The following is a 26,161-nucleotide window of genomic DNA, read 5'->3' on the forward strand; positions in this document are numbered from 1 at the left end:
CTAGGAAATTAAAAACTCCATCAATAGCTGGCAAAACCACTTGAAAAGAGATTGAAGACAGACTTTCAGACCTTGAAGACAGGACTGCAGCTATAGATCATGAAAGAAAAGATCTCTCAAAAATAACAAGGAACCAGGAAATAATAATTCAGTGGTTCTAAGACTATGCAAAGAAAAGTTAAGTGATAGGTGTTAGCAAAAAAAGCAGGGGTCAACACAAATGACATTAAAAAAAGACTTATTTACAAAAAAATAGCAGAAAACTACCCAAGCATGGGAAAAGACCAGGCATACAGATATCTGAGGCATAGAGGACTCCAACTAGCCATAATCAAAATAAATTTACACCCAGATATTTAACAGTCAACATCCCAGGAATTCAGCACAAGAATAGAATATTAAAAGCTGTTAAGAAAAAAGAAACAGATCACCTATAAAACAAAACCAATCAGAATCACAGTGGACTTACCAACACAAACCATCAAGTCAGGAAGAGTTTGGAGTGCAGTGCTTCAAACCCTCAAAGAAAACAACTTCCAACCCAGATTGATCTACACTGCAAAACTATGTTTCAAAATAGATGGAAAAATAAGATACTTTCATGATAAAGAACAACTAAAGGAATTCATGACTACCAAATCAACCCTACAGAGAATGCAGAAGGATACTCTAGAGATAGATGACCTTGGTTCCAGGAATAGCAGCAGAGGACTCCCTAACAAGACAGTCAACTGAATGATGAAGAAAAGTGGAGGGCCAACAGCAGAAGGATAGCATGGCAGAGACAAGCCAATGCATACTGGTCTAATCATTAATGCAGATGGCCTCACTTCAGTAATAAAAAGAAACGCAGGCAGAGTGGATCAAAGAAACAAGATCCACCAATATGCTGTATACAAGAAACACATTTAACTCCAAAGGCCATTCAAAGACCAAAAGTCATACAGAAAACAATGTTCCACATGACAAGAAATCAGAAAAAAGCAGGGGTGTCTTGTTCATCAATTCAGAACGCATAAGAAAGATATGGTATTTTCATACAATGGAAGCTATTGAGCTATGAAGGATCACCTCAAGACTCTTGTAGGTAAATGGATGCAATTTGAGATTATGCTCCTGGGTGAAACGGTTTGGACTCATACAGGTGAACACTGTCTTATCTCCTAGCATAAAAAACTGAAGGAATTAGTTGGATCCAAAATGTACAACAGATATTATAAAAGTGACAGGGGAGGAAACATGTAAGGGACAGTAGAAAACATAAGGGACAGTGGTAACCACTGTTAATTTCCTATTAACTTGTTTTGAATTCCTGTATTGTTTTCGTAGGTTTGGTTTTGTTCTATCTTGTTCTGTTTGATTTTACTGTGTCTGATAGTATGGGCAACTATTTTGAAGATAATAAAATGTATTATGGTAGCCACTGTTGATTTCCAATTATCTAGTTTTAAAGTCCTATAATGCTTTCATTCTTTAATTTTGATTGTTTTTTTTTTCTGCTTCATTTTGTTTGATTTTATTATATCTGACACTATGGACAAGCTATTTTGAAGAAAACAAGACACATGGTAGCCATTGTTGATTTCCTATTATATGGGTTTGAAGGCCTGTAATCGTGTTCTGTTTCGTTTTATTCTCTTTAAAATAACTTTTTTTTAAAAAAATGGAAAGAGGTTTAGGTTTAAAAATAATTAGAAAACACCATTATAACCCATCTGGACACCTGTATAGCATTTGCTTACTCAGTAAACCAAGTAGTCTGTCCAATGAATTTTGGAGCATTTCAGATTTTGGATCTTCTCACTAGGGATGCTCAATAGGTAAAAACTATACAAATATCCTAAATCTGAAACATGCACAATGTGAAACACTTCTACTCTCAAGCATGCTAGATAAAGAATTATCAACCCATCACTTCACTTTTTTAAGAGTTGGGAGGTTGGAAGCAGATGCTGAAAGCTCTATTAGATGTGCTAATTTGGTAGTCACTGGCCACCTATGGGTACCAAGCATGTGCAATGTGGCTGGTCCAAACTGAGATGTGTTCTAAGTGTAAAATACACAACAGATGTTAAAGACTTAAACATTTAAAACATAAAATACTTAATAATCTTTTTATGTAACACATCCTGGGATAATGTGAGGAAGAAATATATATATAGTCCATACACTCACATATCTCATATGTATGTGGTTAAGTGAAACATTAAAATTACAAGCTAAGTCGGGCATGTTGGGGCATGCCTGTCACATTACCACTCAGGAGGCTGAGGTAGGAAGATCATTGTGAGTTCAAAGCCAATCTGAGCTACACAGTGAGTGCAAAGCCAGCCCAAACTAGATAGGAAGATCCTGTCTCAATAAAAAACAAACAAACAAAGCAAGTAAGCTAAAACAGTGCAAGCCACTCAGTTAACCACAGATAAACAAAAGGTAATATTAACAATGGAATATTGCTTGGCTTTAAAAGGTTAAATTTCTGATACACTACAAAATGCATATACTGCAAAGGTGTTACACTAAAATAAAATAATCACAAAAGGCCAAATATTCCATAACTGCACTTATATTTTTAAAAAATTCATGGATATACAAAGTAAAACACTAGTTGTCAGGGGCTGGTGGGAAGGGAGGAATGGGAAGTTACTGTCTAATGGGCACAAGGTTTTAGTTCTGCAAAATAAAAGGTTTTAAAGAAGAATGGTGGTGCTGTCTGTACAAACTAGGGGATGTACTTAATAGCACTAGACTATACATTTAAAAAGGGTTAGGATGGTAAATTATGTTTTATATATTTTACCACAATAAAAATCATTTCTATTAAGTGGCTACTTGAAAATTATACTGGGTTGCATTGTATTTTTACTAGACTGTTAGGTAAGTCATGTAAAAATTTCCAATGAGACATTTTTTAATTTTAAAGAGAATAAACAACAAAATAAAACAGAATAATGTCAATCAAAACAAAACAGTGAAAGTGGTACAGAACTCCAAAACAGAATAGGAAATCAACAATGGCTACCATTATATATCGTGTTATAGTCACCATAATTGTCCATACCATCAGGTATAGTAAAATCAAACAAAATAGAATCAAACCAATCAAAACAGAACACTGAATAAAACAAAATAATAAACTGAAACAAAACAGTGAGAATATTGGATTTCAAAAACAAGACAGAATCTCCTAATAGATCCTTGGATTACTGGCCTTAGACCTGCAAAAATCAAACAATACAAGCAGTCAGTTGTTTTTGTACCTCAGTTGCTATCTACCCAGCCTGTCCTCCAAACAAGCCAGTTGCTTGAGAGTGGGAGTAGTGTTCTTGATTCTCAGCCCATGCAGGGGGTAGGCTCAAAGGAATGCTAACTGGCTTCTCTCTTCTCAAACCCTGCATGGTTTGCGCAGCATGGTTTGCACAGCTTATGGGAAAGGTGAACTGGCTTCTTCCTGTAATCCTTCCAGATCCAGCATGGCTTCTGTTGACTCCAATGAGACAGGTTTTGATGAATGGTGTGACAAGATCTAGAACTCACGTTCTAAATGCCAAAGCCAGTAAGGGCTACATAATAAATATTTCCCCCATTGTGAACTGAGCCAGGTGATCAGTGAAAGGAGGTATACATAATACATGAGCAAATGAATGACGCATTTGGCCTGCCGAAGTTTCGTGACCCTACCCTTAAGGCACCCACTAAGCCAGTGATGATGAACCTTTTAGGGTTTTCAGTAACAGTCCGCTGTAGCAGGCATGCCTTACACACACTACCACTGCATTAAGCAAAGTCTCCTTAGTTTCCAGGGATTTTGTGAGCTAGTATGGTAATTTGAAATCTGCCATGATGAAAAAATTTACATCACTAAAATGAGCAAAACTACAAATCAATACTGTCGTTCTTGAAGAACATGACTATGTAAAGAATTCTCCTCTACACATCTAAAATTATATTATACAACTGGGCATGGTGGCACACGCCTATAATTTCAGCACTCAGGAGGCTGAGGCAGGAGGATTACCATGAGTTGGAGGCCAGACGGAGATAGTAAGTTCAAGGCTGACCTAGACTACACAGTGAGACTCTGTCTCAATAAAATAAAATAACATAAAATACCATCTTTAAGAAAAATACATAGTATTCAAATCATTCCATGCATTGTGTAGGCTCAAATGAAATCTCTACAACTAAGAAAGGCTGTTGTAACAGAGAAACATTTCAGGCAGAAAAAAGCAAACATGGACATCCTGAAGCAGTCAAGAGCTGGGCTTAAATGAAGTCCTCACAGGACTGAAGCCATGTAACACATTATGTAAACACTGCACTCCAGCAAAGTGTCAATGACTGGTGGTTATTAATAAACATATATTACTGTGTAGAATGTTCTAGATTCAGCTGTAAACAAACTGTGCATTACTAAGACCATGACATGTAGTATGTTCTAGAAATGAAATGGTAACAATCACAGCTGCCCCATGGAGAAGCATCAATTAGCCAAATATGCAGTTTTGAATTGTGATAGAAACAGGTGGGCTGTGAAAATATACATCAAGAAATCAGAGATTATCTCCTTGAGAAACTGACCTTTGTGCTGAGATTTAAAGGGCACCGCTAAGAGTGAGAAACAAAGTCGGGTAGCAAAAGCAAACTGTACGAAAGTCCTGAGATAGGAGAAAAGGGACAGCTAAAGGAACTACAAAATCAATGTTGTGAACTGTGAGCAAGGAAAGGCAAGGCATTAGCAGAGAGTAGACAGGAACAATCACAAAAGTCATAGAATAATAGAAAGCCACCGGTCTGAGCAGACAGTAACATGATTTAATTAAAGATGTTCCAAAGTAATTTTGGGAGGAATGGAAGGTAGCTATGTAAAACTCAGGAGGACTAAAAAAGGGCTCTTTAGTTTCTAAGCAACAGACAATGACAACTTAAGTATCTACTTAACCTACTAAATATTCCATTACAGCATTTTACTAATTCAGAACCCCACAATTCTTGTAGGTTTCACCTACTGATATTTATAGTACTAGAAATTAAAGCTGAAAAAAGACTTCTAAAATATTAAAAAATAATAAGCCCAATACATACTGATATAATCTTCTAAAGAACTGTGTTTTCCTAGTAAGAAAGAATAGCATTGTACTACATTTTTGCAAATCATTAGTCTCATAAAGGACAACTGGAGTCTCCTGCTTATTGGTAATACCCTGTACCTTTTTTTTGTCTTTTTCATTTTTATCGGTACCAGGGATCGAACTCACGACTGCCTGCTTGCAAGACAGGCGCTTATGCGGCTGAGCTAAATCCCCAGCCCCAATACCCTGTATCTTAAAGCCTCTGGTAAGCACTCATTTTGGTTAAAGCTTTCATTTTTATGAGAATTAGACTAAAAAACACAAGTAACATTTCAGTACAGTATTGTGAAAATAGTTTAGAATCATCATCTTCCTAAAAGGATATTAGGCTCCCGAAGGCTACATTGAGAAGTTCTGCTTTAATATCAATAATAAAAAGCAAAGTAATTCAAATGAGATGCCACTTCACAGGCCATTAGTATGACTATAATCAGAAAGACAGGAAAAATTTTACTGAGAATGTGGTAACTGGAATTCTCATGCATAGCTAGTAATGTAAAATGAAGAAGCACTCTAAAAAATAACCTGGAGGTTCCTCAAAAAGTTAAAACAGAGCTACCATCTGATCCTGCAATTTCACTCCTAGGCATACAGCCACTAAAAATGAAACATATTTATTCAACAAAAACTTGAGTTTTCATATACACATCCTGTTAATAATCAAAAGAACTGCCCAAAATACTGCCTGGCCATTTTTCATTTTAAAATTGCACACTAGAGGTCTACAAAATCCCCAAAAAGAGTTAAACATTATATGGAAGATGCCTTCCATTTCTCTATGCCAACTTTAATGGTTCTCACACATGAATCCATTCTTTACTGTTCTTGTTGACTCGAAGCTATTTCTAGTAGTTGATAAATTACAGAGAACAATTCCATACATGATGGCTTTGTGCCATTACATTTAACAAAAATCTGCTTGTTTTTAAAACCCCTACTAGAGAAACCACCTTAAAACATAAATTGTTCCAACTACCCTTAATTAGAAATGGAAATATTACTCAATGGAGTTCTCCATTAAAAACAAATTTTAATCTGGGAAAATGTTTATCTACTTCAAACGAATAGCATTTATTAATACCAACTGCATGTGGCACTGTATAAAATTAAGGTAGATTGTGTCTGCCTGCTGTTTATATACAAACAGAAATCAAAAGGGAAATATGAAAATGAATTATCAACCTACCATTTATTTTATAAATTTCACTCAATCAAGGCATACTCATAAGTACCATTTTAGTATAATACATTGAGTCTTCATTATACAATGAAAAATATTATAAATACCAGAAAATGGATTCTAGGTTATCTTCCTGAGTTAAAGACATTATATTACAATGATACGTGCATATTCATGTTTATAGCAGCACAATTCATAGTAGCTAAATCTTGGAAGCAGAGTATAAGCCCATCAACAGACAATAAAATGGTATTTACATACAACAGAGTACTACTGTTTCATGAAAAAGGACAGGCTTGAATCATGTGTAGAAAGACACTGAGACTACGTTAAATGAAATAAGTCAGACACACAAGCATATATTAATATATAATATAAACAAAAGTTTCTCTTACACGAGAAACTCAAAACACAAACAAAAAGCAAAATAAAAAGATTCTGTAATAGGAAATAGGGAGACAGATCCCTTATAAAGCGGCCAAGATATGGAAGGAGAGGGGATTACAAAAAAAAAAAAAACACTGAGATGTGATATATAACACCATTTCAAATTTCTTTTTTATTTGTCTTTTTCTGAGACGGGATCTTAACTATGAACTCAGATTGGCCTCAAACTTGTAGTGATCCTCCTGCCTCAGTCTCCCTTATGCTGAAATTACAACCATGAGCTACCCTGTCTGTTATTTCCAATTTTTTACTCAAGATTTTTAGTGAAATATTAATGTCATTAAATATTTTTTTCAATAAGCTAGTTTTTTCTTTTTTGTGGTGCTTGATTTTGAATACAAAGCTAAGCTAGGCAAGTGCTCTACCACTGAGCTATGTAATGAGCTCCCTCAATGACAAATTTTAATTTGTAGAAATGTTAAATATACCAAATCCTGTAAAAAAAATTTTTTTTAATTAAAAATGGTAGGTCTTTTTCTTGTGCCTGAAGTAGAATTTTATAAACTCCCTAAAAATGCTTTTTCTACAAGCCTGTAATCTCAGCACTTGTAAGGGTGACACAAGTTGTTGTGAGTTCAAGGCCAGCCTGAACTCCCTGAGACCCTGTCTCAAAAAACAAAATTCTTTTTTTTATTTTCACATTTTCCTGTGTATACATCCTTCAACAAAACTCCTGCGTAGTTTTGTCTCCAGGATCATTGTCCAGGGTGGAGCTTCAATTTTTGTAACTTCTGCTTCAAAAGAAAACAATAATCAAAGCTTAAAAATTAACTGCCATCAGAAATTGTTACCTCAAAAAAGTTTTGGCCACTGTGTTCTCTCTTGCATGGTGGCCTGTCCTCATACTGTCTGGTGTATCTTTTTTCCTACTTTTACTTGGTCAAAACACATACTACAGAGTCTATTTCTTTTCCTACCATTAATAAAACTTTGCTACCCTTTAGAAGAATCAATTTTATTTATTCAAAATTCACTTTGGTTACCGTGGCGTAAAATACACAGAATTTAAAGTTTAAATTTCACCATCATAAAAACTATCTTCACACCTACTCACCTAGATATTTTTCCTATGTAGGAAATGCTATTACAAGAGAGGCAGAGAAAGGAAACAGAGGAGAGAGGGGAGAGGGGAGAGGGGAGAGGGGAGAGGGGAGAGGGGAGAGGGGAGAGGGGAGAGGAGGGGAGAGGGGAGAGGAGGGGAGAGGGGAGAGGGGAGAGGGGAGAGGAGGGGAGAGGGGAGAGGAGGGGAGAGGGGAGAGGGGAGAGGAGGGGAGAGGGGAGAGGGGAGAGGAGGGGAGAGGGGAGAGGGGAGAGGAGGGGAGAGGGGAGAGGGGAGAGGAGGGGAGAGGGGAGAGGGGAGAGGGGAGAGGAGGGGAGAGGGGAGAGGAGGGGAGAGGGGAGAGGAGGGGAGAGGGGAGAGGGGAGAGCGGAGAGGGGAGAGCGGAGAGCGGAGAGCGGAGAGCAGAGGAGAGCGGAGAGCAGAGGAGAGCGGAGAGCAGAGGAGAGCGGAGAGCAGAGGAGAGCGGAGAGCAGAGGAGAGCGGAGAGCGGAGAGCAGAGCAGAGCAGAGCAGAGGAGAGGAGAGGAGAGGAGAGGAGAGGAGAGGAGAGGAGAGGAGAGGAGAGAGGGGGGAGGGGACTCTCAATTTGTACCAGGCTGGTCTCAAACTCATGGCCATCCTCCTGTCTCAGCCTCCCAAGTGCTGGGATTACAGGAATGCACAACCACATGTAGCTGTTTTTAATCTTTTGCAGTAAAATGCTGAAATCAGTCAGGATGGTGCTGGCCTAGACTGGAAATTCTTCAAAACTCAGAATTCACAACTTAGCATGTCTATACACTCATGATAATAGCTAAAATTCAAAACTGACACTACCAAATGTTAGCAAGGATGTGGGCCATCTTCGGTGGAATATAAAACAGTACAATCTCTAGCTGGTAAAGCTACACACAGCTGCCCTATTACCTCGTCCCTCCACTTCTTATTCAACCATAAAGAATAATCTTGTGTTCCCCAAAGCACTTGTACAAGATGGTTCACAGTAACTAAATGGAAACAGATGCTACTCAACATTAAATAAATAATGGTATATTCATACAGCAATAAGTACTACTACACACAAGGACAAATCTCAAAAATACTGTGCTCAATGAATAAAAAGGCCTTAACCCAGAGTCTATAACATATGACCCTGCGATGTGAAGTTCTAGGGCAGGCAAATTTAATCTGGTGAAAAAAATTAATATAAACAAATTCACGGAACAGAGCTGAGCTGCCAAGGAAAAAGACAAGAAAAAAATTTCTAATCAATTGTAATAGCCTACATTTCCTAAAAACTTAGGTGACCAAGGTGTGAACATTTGTGAAATTTCAAGAATGAAACCAGGTGTCATATCCTGCATATCAAATTTACACACGCCAAAAAAAAGGTTGACACACACTGATAAAACACATCCAAAAAAATAAGATGGTCTTAGAATTCAGGAAAATGTTATTTGTAGGTGACTGGCATACAGAGGTTCCACTGTACAATTCTTTCGATTTTTTTCTGATGGAACTTTCTACCTTCATGTCAGAAAATACAAAAGTGCTAAGGAAAACTTCGGTAATGTAACAGGGAACCCGGTGGGCTAGTGTCAAGTAAATACTAGAAAACAAACAGTGATACTTCAATTGATGATAAATATTCCTCCAGCCTCATCAAACACACCACTTTTGGAACTTGATAAACTCTGGGGAAACTGAAAGGTACATTTCAGTAACTGCTGCTGCTCCCTCCCTTAAACTATTCACATTGTTACAGACTGTCACAGATCAAGAATTATTGAAAATATTCCAGGAGTGCTCAACAAAAAATACAACGATCTACTGTTCTGCACCACCTCTTAATTAACTGCAAAATTTGTACTCCTCAGAAGACTAAGCAGTATACTGGGTAAAATTCTCCATTACCTCGAGATTTTTTTTATTCACAAATCCCTAACATCCAAGTAAAGACACGATAGTCTCTCTAAAATGAAACAAAAACCTACCGAACGAGTGGTATGTAAGAGATGACAAATACATTAAAAGAGAAAGAGCAAGTCATCAATGAATAAGTCATTCACAATGCTTGTTAACCCTAGCATTATTTAAGATCTGGCTGAAAACCGTTTATTTATTTATTTTTGGTAAAAGACGAAGATGAGGGAAAGACTTCAGCCCTCAAGCTGCACAACCAAATGTAGAAGTGCAGCGCACCCCAAAACCCACCTTACCACGCAGACGGGCACAACAATGAGCACACTCCCCATTTCCGTTTTTATTCACTAAATAAACCCAGCCCGCGAAGGGTCCTTTTCCCTTTGTGAGGGCGCGGCGGGCGGGGAGGAAGCCGGGTCCGCCAGCCGAGGACCGCAGCTCGAACGCGGGCGCGGGCCCGAAGGCCGCACGATCCTCCGCGGACTAGGCGCGAATTCGGTAAGGCGACAGTAGGCTAGACCCCGCCCGGCCGCGGCTGGAGAGCCTGCGTCGCCCGCCCGTCCGCCCGCCGGGCCGCGGCCTCACCTGCTGGACAGAGCTGTTTTCCGGCACGGCGAACTCCTCCTTCTCCTTTGGGGTCTTCACGGTGACTTTCATGATCTTGGGCTCCGTAGAGGCCGCGGCCGAGGGGGCGCCGGCATCTTCGGCCGTGGCAGCGTTGTCCTGTGAGCCTGGAGGGCCGCCGCTCTCTCCACTCTCGGCCATGGCGGCGGCAGCGGCGGTGACTCAGGCGAGCACAGGGAGCGGGCAGAAAGGGACCGAGAGACGCCGCTGCCGGCCGCCGGGCAGCAAAGACAGGGCACACCGCCTCACGGCAACGGGCGCGGGGCCGCGGAGGAGCCGCGAGCCGGGAGTGGGCGCCAGGCGCAGGCCGGTCGGGCGCTCCGCACCGCGCGGGCCTCAGACACCGCTCCCACGCAGCGACATCCGCAGCCGCCGCCGCCACTTCCTCCTCCCGCCCCTCCCCCAAGTCCCTTGCCCGCGCCGCGCGGGGCACGCCGGGTAACGCGGCCAGCGGCGTCGCCGAGTCATCCCGGCCCGCGCTGATTTCGGCTCCCTTGGCGTTCTTTTTTTTCCTTCCCCGCGAATAGGACAAGCCAGTATGAAGAAATAAAAGCAAAGTCGAGAAAAACAATTAGCATATTGTTTTTTTCAGCCCGTTTACTGAAAAAAAAAAAAAAAAAAAGAAAGGCGGTTCCTGGGTACACGGCGCCGGCGCGTTGAAATGACGTCACGACTAGCGAAATTACTAGAAAGGGACTCAGCCACTGGGCACCAACGCGCAGGCTCCCGAGTCTGCGCGCTGTTGGTCAAGTAGTCTTCCCACCAGCGTTGCAAAGGCGGTGGGTGTCTCTGCGGACCCGTTTCACTGGGCTGGCTTAGACAGTGTATCTCGCGTACGCTGAGTGTTTGCGTACATGGAAAGCTTAAATGTCTTTATTCTTACTACCCTGTGCGCGGGTGTTAGAAGGTAACGCAATGGAGGAGAAAGGTCCTCATAACGAAAGAAGGGAGTGAACGCCTCTGATCGCTGTGAGCAATCCCACGGTACCATTGCTTCATGGCCGAACCGGTTTGGCCAGATAAGGCAGGCTGTGTTGACCGTGGGCTCTGCTGCCAGCCCTGGGCAAGCCCCCTCCCCCATGTCTATGACTGTTTTCCAAAATGTGGGCCGCCTTGCTGCCCGAGGAGCACCCACCGAGCGGCCCCATGCAGCATAGCTGAGGAGTCCGTTTTGGTATTCCTCAAAGTAAGTTACTGTGGCACCTCAGATTTAAGGTGGAATCAGAGACAGTTGTTGAAAAATTATTTTGAATGTAATAGATAGATACAAATAAAGAGAAAATTGTCTTCTGAACTGTATGTTAGAAATGACATTTTTTTCCCAAGGTGATTCTTAAGACGTGTACAACCGAGTACGTTAATTGCACACAAATGTAAGCCCTGACAGCCATCTGTGACCCAAATATGCGAATATACTCAACCCTGTTGCAAGATTACTGTTGCATAAACACTGTGTAACAGAGCTCATCAAAATCTAGGTCAGAGAAGTTCCGAGATACAAATTGCAATATGGACATCATAATCACCTAAATTTTTGCATGGATTGTTCAATACCATGAAGAAAACACGAGGCCCTCTGGTGAAGATAACTATTGGTTATCTTCACCAGACAAGCAGTAATTTATAATTTGGTCCATATACTTAAGTAAAATACCTTCCCAGCCTCATTAGTTAAGGCTTTAGCTAGGCTACTACATTAGTTAAGTGCTTTAGCTAGGCTACTTTGCCAGCCTAGAATGACTCCTCTTTGCCTTCACCTGCTAAAGTTCAACTTTTCCTGTATCAGGTTTTTAAGGAAGACTTCACTCTACCATTTAGAGACCCAGATAACTGTGCTGATTTGCAAAGTAATTTGTTAGGAGATAGAGTTAATTATCCATTATTATGGCACTATTTAGACATAACTCTACCTTAAAAGAGACCATTGCTGGTAAAGGATCATGATGTAGATTAGGGAGCTACATACTTTATGGGACAGGTAGTTAGTAAATACTCTAGGCTCTATGGGCCACAAGGCCTCTGTCTCAAATACTTAATTATGGTTTGTATCACAAAGCAAACATAAACAATACTGTACGTACTTGAAACTTTGCTGTTTTTTACTAAAAACATAAGAACAGTCATAAATCCTGATTTGTCCCACTCTCACAGGAGGTCTAGATATCTATTTCAGGCATATTTTTTCTAAATGATTTTTGTTTGTGAAATGCTCTGCAGTAAAATTTAAAGTGTATTTTTATTCATTCTATAAGCATTAATTGAGCACAAATACTGAAGTGAGGATACAAAGACAAGATTCATCTTTGCCTTCAAAAAAATTGAAGGAGAGTTGGATATAGGAGCAGATAGGCAGAGATTGCTGGTAAATGTTTAATAACTAACTTTCCAGAAAGCAAAGCTTGATATGTGACATTTGCCAATCTCTGATGTAAATCCTTACAAACAGCCAATTCAGACTAAACTTGAGGTCATTTGGCTCACCTCAGATTAAAACACCTCAGTTTTTATCAGTCCACTCTCACAAAGGAGGAGCCAGCTCCAACTAGGAGCCAGCTCCAACTAGATAGGTTGAGAAAAATCATCATTCAAATTTAAGTATATTGGTAAGCAATCGTTCACATGGTAGAAGACTTTTCCAAATCAATCAACAAGAGTTTATATTTTTGACAGTATTCTTTGATTCTCTAATCCTATGTTTATGAATTTGGGTTTTATACAAGGTTGTACATAGATAAGTGGTATAAATAGCATCCTTTCACCATGTTACTCTACTCAGAATCCATCCAATTCCCCACTGCCTGGAAAATGCAAAGCCTTCCACAACTAACTCCTAGTCAGTTCTTCAGCTCTTACCTATACTTACTCTTTACTAAACCCTGTGTGTTTATTGCCACTTCTAGAAGCACTTGTGTGTTATATAGTATTTACCTCATCTCATCTGTCTAAACCCTCTACCTTATATCCATGACTATCTCCTCTTTAAAACCTTCCTTGAGTACCCAAGTCTGCAGTATCATTTTTTTCTCTGACCTCTACCATAATTACTTGCACAATTCACTTGACAATTCATCATTTTTCACATAGATTATCTTCAGTCCTTTATCCTTTGACCACATAGGTCTAGTTCATACCCTTACTAATTCTGACCTAGATATAGTAATAACTGCCTACATCTGCACATCTGTAATCCTAGCACTCCAGAGACTGAGACAGGAGGATCACTGCAAGTTCAAGGCCAGCCTGAGCTACAAGGTAAGACCCTATCTTAAAAAACAACAGCAACAAAACACATACACACATACACCAAAAAATGCCTACAGATTCCTCTGCTTCAGTCTAAATTCCCATCTTTACACTGCTTTCTAATGGTGCCATGTTATCCTTCTAGAACTAAATTTTGCTGCTTGGTATTGTTGACCCTCTAATCTATCATTTTATCCTCAACAGTGAACTAAACTTTTGCAAGCATGCCCTGTTCTTTCTTGCCTCAAACCTTCAACAGATTTCCTGCAAATAGAAATTCTTCCTTCTTCCTTTAGCCCATTTTACCTACCTGCAAGACTCACAGGCCTTTAATCCTGGTACTCAGGAGGCTGAGGCAAGAGGATTGTCATGAATTCAAGCCCAGCCTGGGCTACATAATTGAGTTCAAGGCCATCCTGAATGACACAGAGACCCTGACTTAAAAAAAAAAAAAAGATTCAATTGTAATGTGAGTTTCTTTTTTTCCCCTGATAACCAAATATTCTCTTAAATCTTCTATTCCCATGTAGCTTTATTAGTTTTCTGAAGTCATGTCACATTTTGTCTTATACTTAATTGCATGTATATCGCCTTTATTAACCAAGGGCCTAAAAAGCAGGGATTAAGTCTTAATCATCATTTTATACCACACAGTGCCCAACTGAATTTTTTTTTAATTTTTATTTAAAGAAAGACTAAACAAAACAGAAAATAGGTAGAAATAATACATATGTTCAGAGAAAAAAATAAACAGTAAGAAATCACTAGTTGATGTTTACACATTGTCGTTTTACAAATAGTCCAATTGAATTTCTTGACATGAGAATACTTACCATTGAAATTGATTCTTGAACTGTTGTTCTTTCCACTGAAAAAGAAACTCATTTAGAGCAGCAGGTCATACTTGATCTCCCCCATAGTTTACAATATAGCGAGGTAGACTATAGCTGCATAATAAAATAGCTTGTTGGATTGCTGTTGTGATGGCAGGAGGGGACCTTTAAGAGGTGACAAATTGTGAAATGAACTAATGCCTCTCTCATCAGGTTACTTAATTCCAACAGAAGTGAGTTCTTGCCCTCTGGATTTGTTATGTGAACAGATAGTTATAAAGCAGGCTGCACTTTGGGTTTCCTCTCCTGTGTATGTCCACTAGTTCTCCATTTTTTCACTGTGTAGCACATCTTGGACTTCCCAGCCTCCAAGATCATGAACTAAATAATCATTTTTTCTTTATAAATTACCCAGCCATATGTGTCGTTACCAGCAACAGAAAATGAACTAAAGCTGTGCTGTACTAAGTATGGCTTCACGTACAGAAGCAAAGAAACAGCCAGCAGTGGCACAGGTGAGGTGGCATACCTGCCTCTCTGAAAAACACACTGTAGGACTGGGATTCTTAGATCTGGTCTCACTGTTTTAAAAAAATAATTATGGGCTCATAAGAAGTTGCAAAACAAGAATATAAAGAGTCCTGAGTACTCTTCACCTACCTTTGCCTGTTGCTGACATCTTAAATAATTATTGCACAATATCAAAACCAAGAAAATGACGTTAGTTAGATTATAGGATTTTTTTCAGTTTTTACCATACTTTTTAATGCTCCATTTGTGTACAGTTGCATGTATGTAGGTCTATGCAGTTTAATTCCATGTATACATTTATGTCGCATCATCAGAGTCTAGATACAAAACTAGTCCATCACCACTCCCATCACTGGCTTATCCTTCCTCTATGGCAGGGTCTGTCAGCCTCAACATTATTGATGTTGTGGGGTCTTTTTTTGCACTGTTGGATGTTTGGCAGCATTCTTGTCTTTACTCACTAGATGCTAGTAGTATTCTCACCCCACCCTTATCATGACAATCAGAAATGTGTGTCCAAATGTCTTTAGAATGGCAAAATTGTCCCTGATTCAGATGTTGAACCTTTTAGAGCTTTCAGTGGTAACCAACAGTCAGTGGCATCATGCGTACCATAGATTCACCATCTTACTATAATTTATCAGGAATTGTGGAGAATTTGAGGTTATTTTTCTCAGATTACACAATATCTTAATTATTTTTTTCATTGCTGAAACAAAATATCCATCAAAGTTAAAGGAAGAAAGGTTTATTTTGTCTCCTAGTTTGTAGAGGTTTCAGTTCACAGTTCATTGGCTCCAAGGTAGGATGGTATCACAGAGGAGAAATAGTACATGGCAGGTGGCAGGCAGCAAAGCAGCAAAGTAGCAAATAAACGGCAAATGAGACAAGCTCTGTGTCCAGAAGTCCACTGTGCCTCAGAGGCAGACAGCAGCCTTCTTTCTGCCCCTTATATTTTATCTAAGTCTAAAGTCTCCTCTCAGATTTAAAGCACACTCTTAGCTGTGAGCCCTTGAAAAAATGAAAAGAAAGTTAAACACGTCCAACCAATGGCATGAGACAAACATTCCCCTTCCACATATGGGGACAGAAAAGAATGGAATCAAAGCAAGTCTAAAATCCAGCAAGGCAAACATTAGGTCCTACAGTTCCATGTCCAGTATCCCAGGCAATGTGTGCAAGATGTGAACTCCAAAGAATTCGGGTGACTACAGCCCTGTGGCACTTATATGACTGCAGCTCTTATGCCTTCTCTCCTGGGCTGGCTTTGCTCTCTTCTTGCAGCATTCCTCAGACATTCCACATTCCTGGCTTCTCTAACCTTCTGGGATCTTCACTGCACCTTTGGCTTCACAATCACAGCTTCACACACTGCTTATCAGGAGCACACTTCCTGGCCTCCCAGACCTTCTTCTGAAATCTGGTGGAATCCTTCTTGACCCACAACTCATAGACTCCACAAATACCTAAAACCAGCACCATGTGGATGAAGTCAATGTCTGCTGCCAACTGGAATAGTACCCAGGCTTGCTCTTGCCTTAGATATAGGAGTCCAGGGACTGGATTGCTGAGCACTAAGAACCAAGTCCTAAAATGGAGCATGGTGCTCTGGGGGCTTTGTTCTCAAAGCAGAAGTCTTTTACCTTTGCAATTTTGAGCTTCAAAGGCTAGAGTTCTGCTTGTGGGAGTCAACACTAAAAATATATATATGAAGCATTTTGCATCTAGGCTGTACATGTGACCCTCCTAAAAGGTCACTTGAGGATTCTGCAAGTGGAATGTGACATGACTTGAAGGGAGGCCATAGCCTTGAAGCCATAGCCTTGAAGTCCAGAATGTAAGCACATTTTTGTGTGCTGTCCCCAAGCATTCCCAAGCCTATCTATTCTGGCCTATCAGTCTAATTCCTAGTGCTATCAGCTTAAGTGTAACATGTACTTTCTCAAACTATCTTTCAGATTTCTCTAATAGCTTTTGTTCTCTTCCTATAGTTAAGACAGAATATTCCATTAATAAACAGAGTCTGCTCAGCCATCCTCTTTTTGGATGCAGTACTATCCTCAACCACAAATATTTTTTCAATGTGTGACGTGAGTCATCGGAGATCAGCCCCAATATTAATAATTGGAGAAGCACACTGCTGGTTCTTGTGTTGTCCTCAGGCCATCTTTCCTGTTCTCATGTTCCTTCTCAATAATCAAGTTCTTCTTTGCTCCATCTTTGCCATCCACAACTTTACTGGAATTCCTTTCTGGCCAGACTCACAGTGCTTTCAATCATTCTGGTGGGATCTTTGCAATTGATTCTCAACACAAATCTGGCTAAATATCTCCCAACAGTAGCCATGCCACTGCCTCAACATTAAACTATCTTGAAATTTGTTTTGTTTTGGTTTTGGTTTTGTTTTGTTTTGTTTTGGTACCAGGGATCGAACTCATGACCTCATGCTTGCCAGGCAGGTGCTTAAGCCACTGTGCTAAATCCCCAGCCCCAAACTATCTTGAAATTTGTTCTGCAAGATTAATCTGCCACCCTTAATCTCAGTTCCATGCAAAGTCTCTGAACATGAGCAAAATGTAGACAAACTCTCCAATAACCAACTATACAAAAGATCCCTGAAAGTATAGCCTTTGAAGATAAATTTTCTGCCAAAGATATAACACATATGATCTGAAGTCCAACAATGCCTTCAATCTTTCCCAGCAGAAACCTCCTAAGCTTTATAGGTATTTCTATCAGCACTCTGGTCTCCTGAGCTCTGACCAGAATCTCCCATCAGCACAGCTTATGGCATTCCAGGGATGCTGCTTCACCAGAATCTGCAGATATGTCCAAACTCTTCCCACAAACCAGTTCCAAAGGCTCATAAACCTCATGATCAGGTACAGTCCTAGCAACAACCCCTCTCTCAGCACCACAGTCTGTCTATGTTACTTTTTTTCATTGTTGAGATGAAATACCCAACACTCAGGTTAAGAGAAAAACTTATTTTGGCTCACAATTTTTAGAGGTTTCAGTTGATAGTTGACTGGTTCCAAGGCAGGGTGGTTTGGCTGAAGGGTGTCACTGAGGATAAATAGTTCATGGTAGGTATAAGGCAGCAAAGCAGTAACATAGTGAATAAGCAACAAGCCCTCTTTCTGTCCCTTATATTCTATCAAGGCTACCCTCTCTTAGACCATCCTTAGGGTGGCTAGCATTTACACCCAACTGTGGGGTACCCTGAACCTTAGCATGGCACCATGAATTCACACCAGCATCACATTACTAATCTCAACATCACTAGATCAGATATCTCTGAAAAGCTCCACCTATGCTGCTTGAGGCTTTTCAGGGAACATCTAAATACAAGTCATAACGCAAACTAGTGGTTTCTTGAATGCTAGTAGAAGACAGAAGACACCTACATGAGAAAAAAAAAAAAGGCTTTGTACTTCATAGCAATGTCAGTAACCTATGTATCAACATTTTCTTATGCAGTATTTTCTTTACACAATAGGGTGATGTAAATAGAACCAGATGACACATTTAGTAAGTACACTGTAGTAGAGGAAACAATCAAGGGGACCAAAATCTTTTATAATGGGCATACTATAGTGCATACTGTCCTCCATCCAAGAGATACTCAGATCACTGGCCCCAAGCCTGCATAATCAACCAAACGATACAAGCATTTAATTGCTTTATGTACCTTAGTTGCTATCAATTCAGGCTGAATTCATAGCCATCAAGTTGCTGACTGGCTGGGAAAGGGATGGTGTTTAATTCTGAGCCCATGCGCTGGTAGGCTCATGAAAGGTGCTGTCTTTTCTCTCCCTTAGAATGCATGCAGCTTTCACAGTTTACCAGGAAAGCTGGCTAGTTGATTTCTTGATTGGTCACCCAAGTCACAGCATGGCCCATTCTTGGGAGATGCTGACTTTTCTCCCAGACACATTTCTTTAAACCTGTTTCTAGACACAAAACATGCTTATTCTTAACGTTGCACAATTTGAGCATTATAACACAGGTTTAACAATCCTTAAGAACCAGCATTTAGTCTATCAATATTATATTACATTAGAAACATAACATTTTGTCCTGCCCCCCACAGACTCATGAACATCCCTTTATGCAAAGGCATTTAGTCCATCTGCAAGATTTGCCAAAGTCCTAATAGTTTCAGCATTGCTGAAAACTTCAAGTCCCAAGTCTCCTCCAAGACGGAAGGCAAACCATAGCTACAAGCCCCTGTACAAATGAAAACAAAGTTAAATACTTCCAATATGCAATGGCATAAGATAAACATTATCATTCCAAAAGTATAAACAGGGAGATACAAAGCATTGGAGCCAAAGCAAGTCCAAGATCCAGCAGGGATCCTGTAGTTGCATGTCCAGCATCTGAAACAATCTGTGGCAAATTGTGAACTCCAATTCACAATTTGTGGGCTTGTGTGGTTCCATACCTACAGCACTTCTGGTGGTTATGGCACCCAGAGCTTCTCCCTTAGGCCTGCTTTGCTTGTTCCTTGCAGCTTTCCTTAGATGATCCACATTCCTGGCTTTTTCAACTTCTGGGGCCTCCATTGCACCTTTGGCCTCACACTCATGGCTTCACACACTGCCCTCTCAGGGCTTACTGCCTGGCCTCCCAGGCCTTCTGAAATTGGGGTGGAAACCTTTTTAACCTCAGAACTCTTGCATTCTGTACACACCTAAAACCAGCACCACATGGATGATGCTTAAGTCTGCTGCCAGTTGGAGCACTAGCCATGCTCTTCTCTCTTTTGGCTGTAGGGGTCGAGTGCCTGGAGTGCTGAACACTCTGAATCCAATTCTGAGGAACAAATTTTCTATGTTGCTGCCATTCTAGAACTTTATGTGGCCTCTGCTGCTATTCCGGAATGTGGCATTCTGTGGCTTTCTCCTCTAAGCAAAGTCTTTCACTTTTACAGTTTTGAGGCTGAAAAGGGTAGAGACCCATCTCTGCTTCCTGTGGTGTCTGCAGACCATCTTTTTTTTTTCTTTCTTTTTTTTTTTTTCCCTGTGGTTGTTCCTTCTTAGCAATGGAGATCTCAGCTCTATCTTTGCAGTCTAAAATTTTACTGGAGTTTTTTCTGGCCAAACCCATGACATTTTAAATCACTGTGCTGGGTCCTTTGCTCTTCATCTATAACATAAATCTGCCTAAGAGTCCCCACATTAGCTATGACACTGCCTTAACATTCGACTACCTTGAAATTTCTTTTGCCAGATTAATTAGTCTGCCACCGTTAGTCTCAATTTCAGGCAAAGTTTCTGGACGCGAGCAAAGTGCAGACAGACTTTCTGTGAAGCCATAACACATATCATCTGGAGTCCAGCACCTAATGCAGTCCTTCTTCCCAGCAGAAATCTCCCGAGCCTGGTCTTTACTGGTTTTCTTGTCTTCTAAACTATTACCAGAATCTCCCATAAGAATGGCCTAAGATATTCCAGGGTTAGTCTTTCAGGCAACATCTCCAAATCTTTCCAAACTCTTCCCACAAGCCATTTCCAAATGATCAGGTACAGTCACAGCAATGATCCCACTCCACTGGTACCAAATTCTGACTTGGTTACTTTTCTCTCATTGCTGGACAAAATACCCAACAACCAAAGTTAAGGAAGGAAAGGTTTATTTAGCTTACAGCAATGAGAGAAAATTATCAAAGACAGCTCCTCAGAGATCCAGACCCAATTGACTGAGCAAATCCTATTCAGGTCTGTTTGATTGCTTTCTAGTTATTGTTTTTGTATTGACCCGTTCACTTGGCCCAAAGGACCACTCAAGTACATCAGGATTTGTCTGCACTTTACACATACTATGTCATGGCCTGCAAAGACGAAATATGGGGCAACTATATTAATGCTAACAACCCTGAGCAATGAAGTAGGCCTGACTTGAAAGCCCAGGACCTTGCACATATTAGGTAAGCACTGAGTCACTAAGATATATCCCTAACTTTAGAGTGGCCCCATTTTGGACAGTTACCCCAGTTATCTGAGGACTATGTGATCAGTTGATGATATTTCCTTAAGTCCTAGGAGTGTACATGGTACATGTGGAAAGAAAAGATTGTTTATTATTACAAAATTCCCTCATATGTTATTTATATAAGTTGAGAGACACAGGTAGGTAGTACCTCTAGTGTAGCCTCTCAGATGTCTGGTAGGCCTTTTTGTTCCTAGTTCAGTTTGACTGAGTTATGATTGAGTCTAGTCTGTGTCTGTGGAGGGACTGCCTCAGGGCAGCAAGTCCAAGCTATTCTGTTTGTCTGCCATCAGCCAAGTGGCATTCATCTGCGCTATTGGGTGACTATCAGAGGTTATAGGCCTGGGAGTGGGACAGATATGCAGCGATGTTGACAGATGTTTTGCATGGGAGGTGTAGGAGCAGGATATTTCCTGGTTGCTTTAGTAGCCTGCTTATTAATGTCAAGGTAGATTGCAATCTACATGGCTGAATCTGCCTGATGGCATAAAACAGAGGCAGAAATCAGTTAAATTTGAAGTGTGTGAAAGTGTAGGAAAACCTCTCTTGTGTTTTGCTTTATTATGAAAACTCCAGAGATAGTTTTAAAAGACAGAAAATTCTTAATGTTTACCTGGTTTTTTATTATTCTTGAGGTGCATGCATTCATTCCCCAAGTACCAAGATTGTTTAATCTCTCTCCACTACCACCATCAAATATAATCAGTGGATCACATTCCATTTGCTATAACTTCACCTTTTCCTTAGTCATCCTCTACTCACATCCAGATCTCTAGTCCAGAAAGGTAAGGTACAAAAAAAGCTAAAACTATTTTTCTAAAATATATGGAAACTCATTATATTTCTGTTTTGGACCAAGTGGGCCATTATATGGGAACTCAAAAGTATCAGAAACAGTAACAATTTCTGTTTATTTGATTACAGAAGTTGAATCAGAGTAAGCTGTGGCCACAGAGCCTCTCAGTGTTGCAAGTTTGAGTTCCTTTGCAGAAAACTAAGAATAAAACCAGAAGACATAAACAAATTTTTGTAAGCACACTTATATAAAACCAAAAATGGGCCTTGAGATATTTTCTCAGATTAAACTGATCAAGAATATGAGAGAATATTTGTCTCTAAAAGAATTTAATTGAATCATTAATTTGATTCCAAGATACATCATGCCATTTTGAATTGTTAACTGTTCTTTCATTTTTTTTCTTTGAGACCCAAGTCAATGAACTCAATGGATCCATAGACATCATTTGGCCTTTTTTACATTTACAAGTGGCCCATAGTGTGGGAGATCTTTAATATAACTGATCCAATGAGTGGGTGTTATAGAAGGAGATATACTTAGAGCATAAAAAATAGTCTATACCCAAGATATATCAATTAGACCCAATCCCTAAAAGATGAAATTTTTTTTATCATGTGCCACCCAAAATTGTACATCCATTGGAAAACAATAACTGGATTGTAAGGTTCAGTACTCAACCCACAAGTGTTGAATCCACAGGGATGGATTGTATATATCCATGGCGTGCATATATAAAATGAGAGGCAGAATTAATAGTTGCCTTATCTGGCTTGTCAATAGGGATGACCAGACCTGGAAGAATATCTAATGTAGGGCCAATCTTGTCTAGTTCGTAATAAATCTCAAGAGGAGAGTCTGCCTAAGCATTGGGTCTAAGTAAGGGTGGATTGGCTGCCTAAACCCAGTACTCTACTCCTGAGACAGGTGTTATACACATGATACAGTCTATGATGGTCACATTCAACATATTCTCAAAGGTTTATAGGAGGCCGCATCACATCACCAGTGTGCGAGGCTCTTGCATTGCCTTCTTCAGTTGCCTACTATGGGTTTTGTTACATGGTTCTCAATAGCTGCAGGGTTCCATTGTCTATTAATACGCAAGTGTACTCTCATCCTTATTTTATTAACTGTAGTGGGCCAACCTGTTTTCCTGCTCGGATGTCCTTTTACAGTTCTTGAGCTCTAGGCAGGCTAGTTGATTTGCCCTTTTGCTAATAAAATTCTGGCAGAGTGTATTTATTTTTGTAAGCAGATTTTAAAATTTTACAGTAAAATTGCCATGGTCTAATTGTGTTTGTGAGGGCAATTGTGCTCCTCCTTTATGTTTATTCAACTAAGTCTTTTTTTTTAAAGAGAAAAAAATCCAAAATTTCAAAACAAGATAAGAAGAGGGTAGCAATGTGTGGATTTCTATCAGGAGCTAAAAGTTCAGCATGCAGTTAGACTTTGCACCAAATATACAGATTAGTGTATGTCAGTCTATGACGATGAATGTGCACTCTGTGTAGTACAGGTAGAACGAGCTGAGGAAGTCACTCACTTCCATCCATTGAATTCTTTTTTTTTTTTTTTTTTTTTTTGGTCTGTTTGAGACAGTTTAGACTGGCCTTGAACTCATGTTGTAACCCAGGATGATCTCAAACTCCACAGCCTCCTGAGTGCTAGGATCTATTTAAACAGTACTGTATAGGCATTCTCTAGTGCTCTAGGCAAGAGAACATTCATCTTGGATCTGCCAGCGTGACCCAACTTACCTTTACCCTTTTCAAACCTTGTTACAGATTCAAAAATATGTACTAGATATCATGCATGTAATTAAGACCAGGGTGAATTCTGGGATAAGCCTTTGTGCCCGAGTTGGCTCAGCACCCTCCCAATCATGCCTGTGACTCACACCTAGAGATTCAGAAGAGTACCCAGACCAAGGTGCATGTCCCTTAAAATCCAAAAGCCTAATTTACGGAGTGGGGGGTTGCAATTACCATGTGCTGTGAAAATGTGTACAGTGTTTTCACCTTTCTGTCACCGTGGTACCTTTTTTTTGTCTGCTGTATCTTTTGTCACCATAGACTTGCCCTGAGCACAACTTTCTATGATCTTCAATAAATGTAGCAGCTTGCTACTTGCTACCTGGTGTATGCTTGTACTTCATAGCTTGTTATACACAAGAACCTGCACTGTACCTGCCCATTCCTTTGTAACATGTCCAATCCAGTAATGCACACAGGCAGCAGAGTTGACAGTCACAGAAGTACAGCCTTGATCAGCAGCTTGACTCCAATCAGTCTCACCAGACAGTGGGCCTTGCCATAAATATATATATGAGAAATGTAGACATTTGGCTTAGCCCCTATAATCTGTTTCCATTTTTCACAGTCCCAAAATGGAGTGTTTTCAATCTGTCTATCTGTAATTTTCAATGTGCAGACCAAAGCGTTAGGTCCCTGGCAAGAGTTCAAGAGTCAGAACAAACAACAAGGTTCATCAAGAGGACTATTGATCAGAGATAAGAGATCAGCCTTGAGTTCTGCCTGCTGAGTGCAGTAACCATGAATATTGTGGATTCAGTGTAGTTAACGTGGAGATTGAACAGACATAGCAGCTCAGAGTGTTTCTGTCAAATTGTGTCTGAATTTCAGTTCAGCCAAACCACCAGTGAATAAAGCCCAAGGATGCAGAGAAATTGAATTGAGAGTCCCATTAAGTCAGTAGCTTTGCTTCAGACAGAAAAGGTAGAGAAGGAGGAAGAGGAGAAAAGAGTTTCTCCTGAGGGATAGATGCCACTAATTAGTATAAAACTGAGATGCCTGTGGACCAGAACAGTGGTGTTATTGCCACCCCACTACCTCCCTCACCTCCACCCCACCCCGTCCTGGGCTTGGTTGAAGCCCTGGGAGATGAGCTCCATCTCCCACCTTTTTATTTTTATCTTTGAGATAGGATTTGACTAAGTTGCTGAGTTGCCCGGGGCTGGGCTCAAACTTGCAATGTGCTTGCCTTAGTCTCCCAGAGTGTTTAGACTACACGCTTGCATCACCATGCCCAGCTGTGTCATTCTTGAATGTGTCATTTGGGATCCATGAATTTATAAGCACACTCCAGAATGATAATGTCATGTGAAGAATCAGAGGCCTGTAACAGTATCTCTGGGTTTTGTTAATTATTTTTATTGTTATACTTTTGATACACATAAAGATCACATTCATCACAGAAAATGTGCCTGTACGTAATATACATTGATTCTTTTTTCCCCATCCCCTACTCTCCTTTCAACACTTCTCCCCACCCTTTCCTCTCCCTCCTCCTCCTTATTCATATTCCCATTTGAACATTTTCTTCCTGCTTCCAAATACCTATCATTCATTTTGAGTCCTTATTTGTGCTTTCAATTTCTCATACAAAAGAAACAATGCAATATTTAAACCCGTGTGTCAGTCCCTCAGTTTCTACAAGATCCCAGCTAACAGCTGCTTATTCAAGTGGGTGTGTGCAATAGCTGTAGTAACCAGTCAGGAAAGCCATGTGTCTAAAACCCCAAGGAAAAATGGGTGTGGTAAAGCACACCTATAATTCCTAGCATTCTGAGACAGGAGGATCACAAGTTTGAGTCAGTCTGTGCAATTTATTGACTTAGAGAGATCTTGCCTAAAAATGAAAAATAAAAAAAGCCTTGGGAATGTAGCTCAGTACCAGGGCCCCAATCTCCTGCCAGGTGCTACAGTACATAGAAAAAAAGAAAGAATAAGAGACAAAATGGTGGTTCAGTGGGGAACCAGGATGACCAGTTATTCACAGGGAGCAAAAGGCCACAAGGTAACCAGAACCTCAGTATTTATTCATTAAGGAAAATGGTGAGGGGATTATAGGATGACTCAGAGGGCAGTGACAATCTTATGCTAATGAGGATCTTTATGTTGATGAGGATGGTGGGGAGAGATGGCAGATTACCAGGGCATTTGTCCTTTCCCCTAGGTGAAATCCTTTCTTTTTACTACTCAGTTCAGGAGGAACCAGGATGTGTTCAGCTAATGTAATCTTATCCTGGTATGTCACAGCATCACGGGACAGTGAGACGCCATCTGTGACAAGAGGCACACGATGTTGTATTCTGCATACCATAGCCAGCTCCCATGCAAGACACTAGGCCTGGACTGAAAGAAAATTAAAATTTTAGGCAGAGGACTGCTAAGAAAGTTCCCCAAGAATGCCTGCCAAACCCAGCAGACATGTCAAGCAGGTCTGATAACAGAACACTTCTTCCTTTGTGTAAACCAGTCTTTGCTGCCCTTGTGTAACTGATGGCCTTAAAATGTAACTTAAAATGTAGCAAAATATAACCTCCTTTATATTACCCATACTTTGTATAATTGATGGCCTTGTGATGTAATCTGAAATGTTTAAACTCCTTCAGAAT

The 26,161-nt window shown here is 40.2% G+C and overlaps 1 protein-coding gene across 2 annotated transcripts in view; it reads right to left on the bottom strand.

Moving 5' to 3' along the window:
* Ubqln1 (ubiquilin 1) overlaps positions 1 to 10,740 on the bottom strand; it is a 54,532-nt gene extending 43,792 nt beyond the window's left edge. For both annotated transcript variants that reach the window (XM_003475078.5, XM_003475077.5), the window contains exon 1: positions 10,306 to 10,740. In XM_003475078.5, the coding sequence (XP_003475126.1) occupies positions 10,306 to 10,485 (180 nt within the window). In that variant the 5' untranslated portion in view covers positions 10,486 to 10,740. The remainder of the gene's footprint in view (positions 1 to 10,305) is intronic.
* Between the last annotated feature and the right edge of the window lie 15,421 nt (positions 10,741 to 26,161).

This window comes from Cavia porcellus, unplaced genomic scaffold (genome assembly GCF_034190915.1).
Source record: "Cavia porcellus strain 051 isolate PalLab524CR breed Dunkin Hartley unplaced genomic scaffold, mCavPor4.1 scaffold_2, whole genome shotgun sequence".
Classification (NCBI taxonomy): Eukaryota; Metazoa; Chordata; class Mammalia; order Rodentia; family Caviidae; genus Cavia; species Cavia porcellus.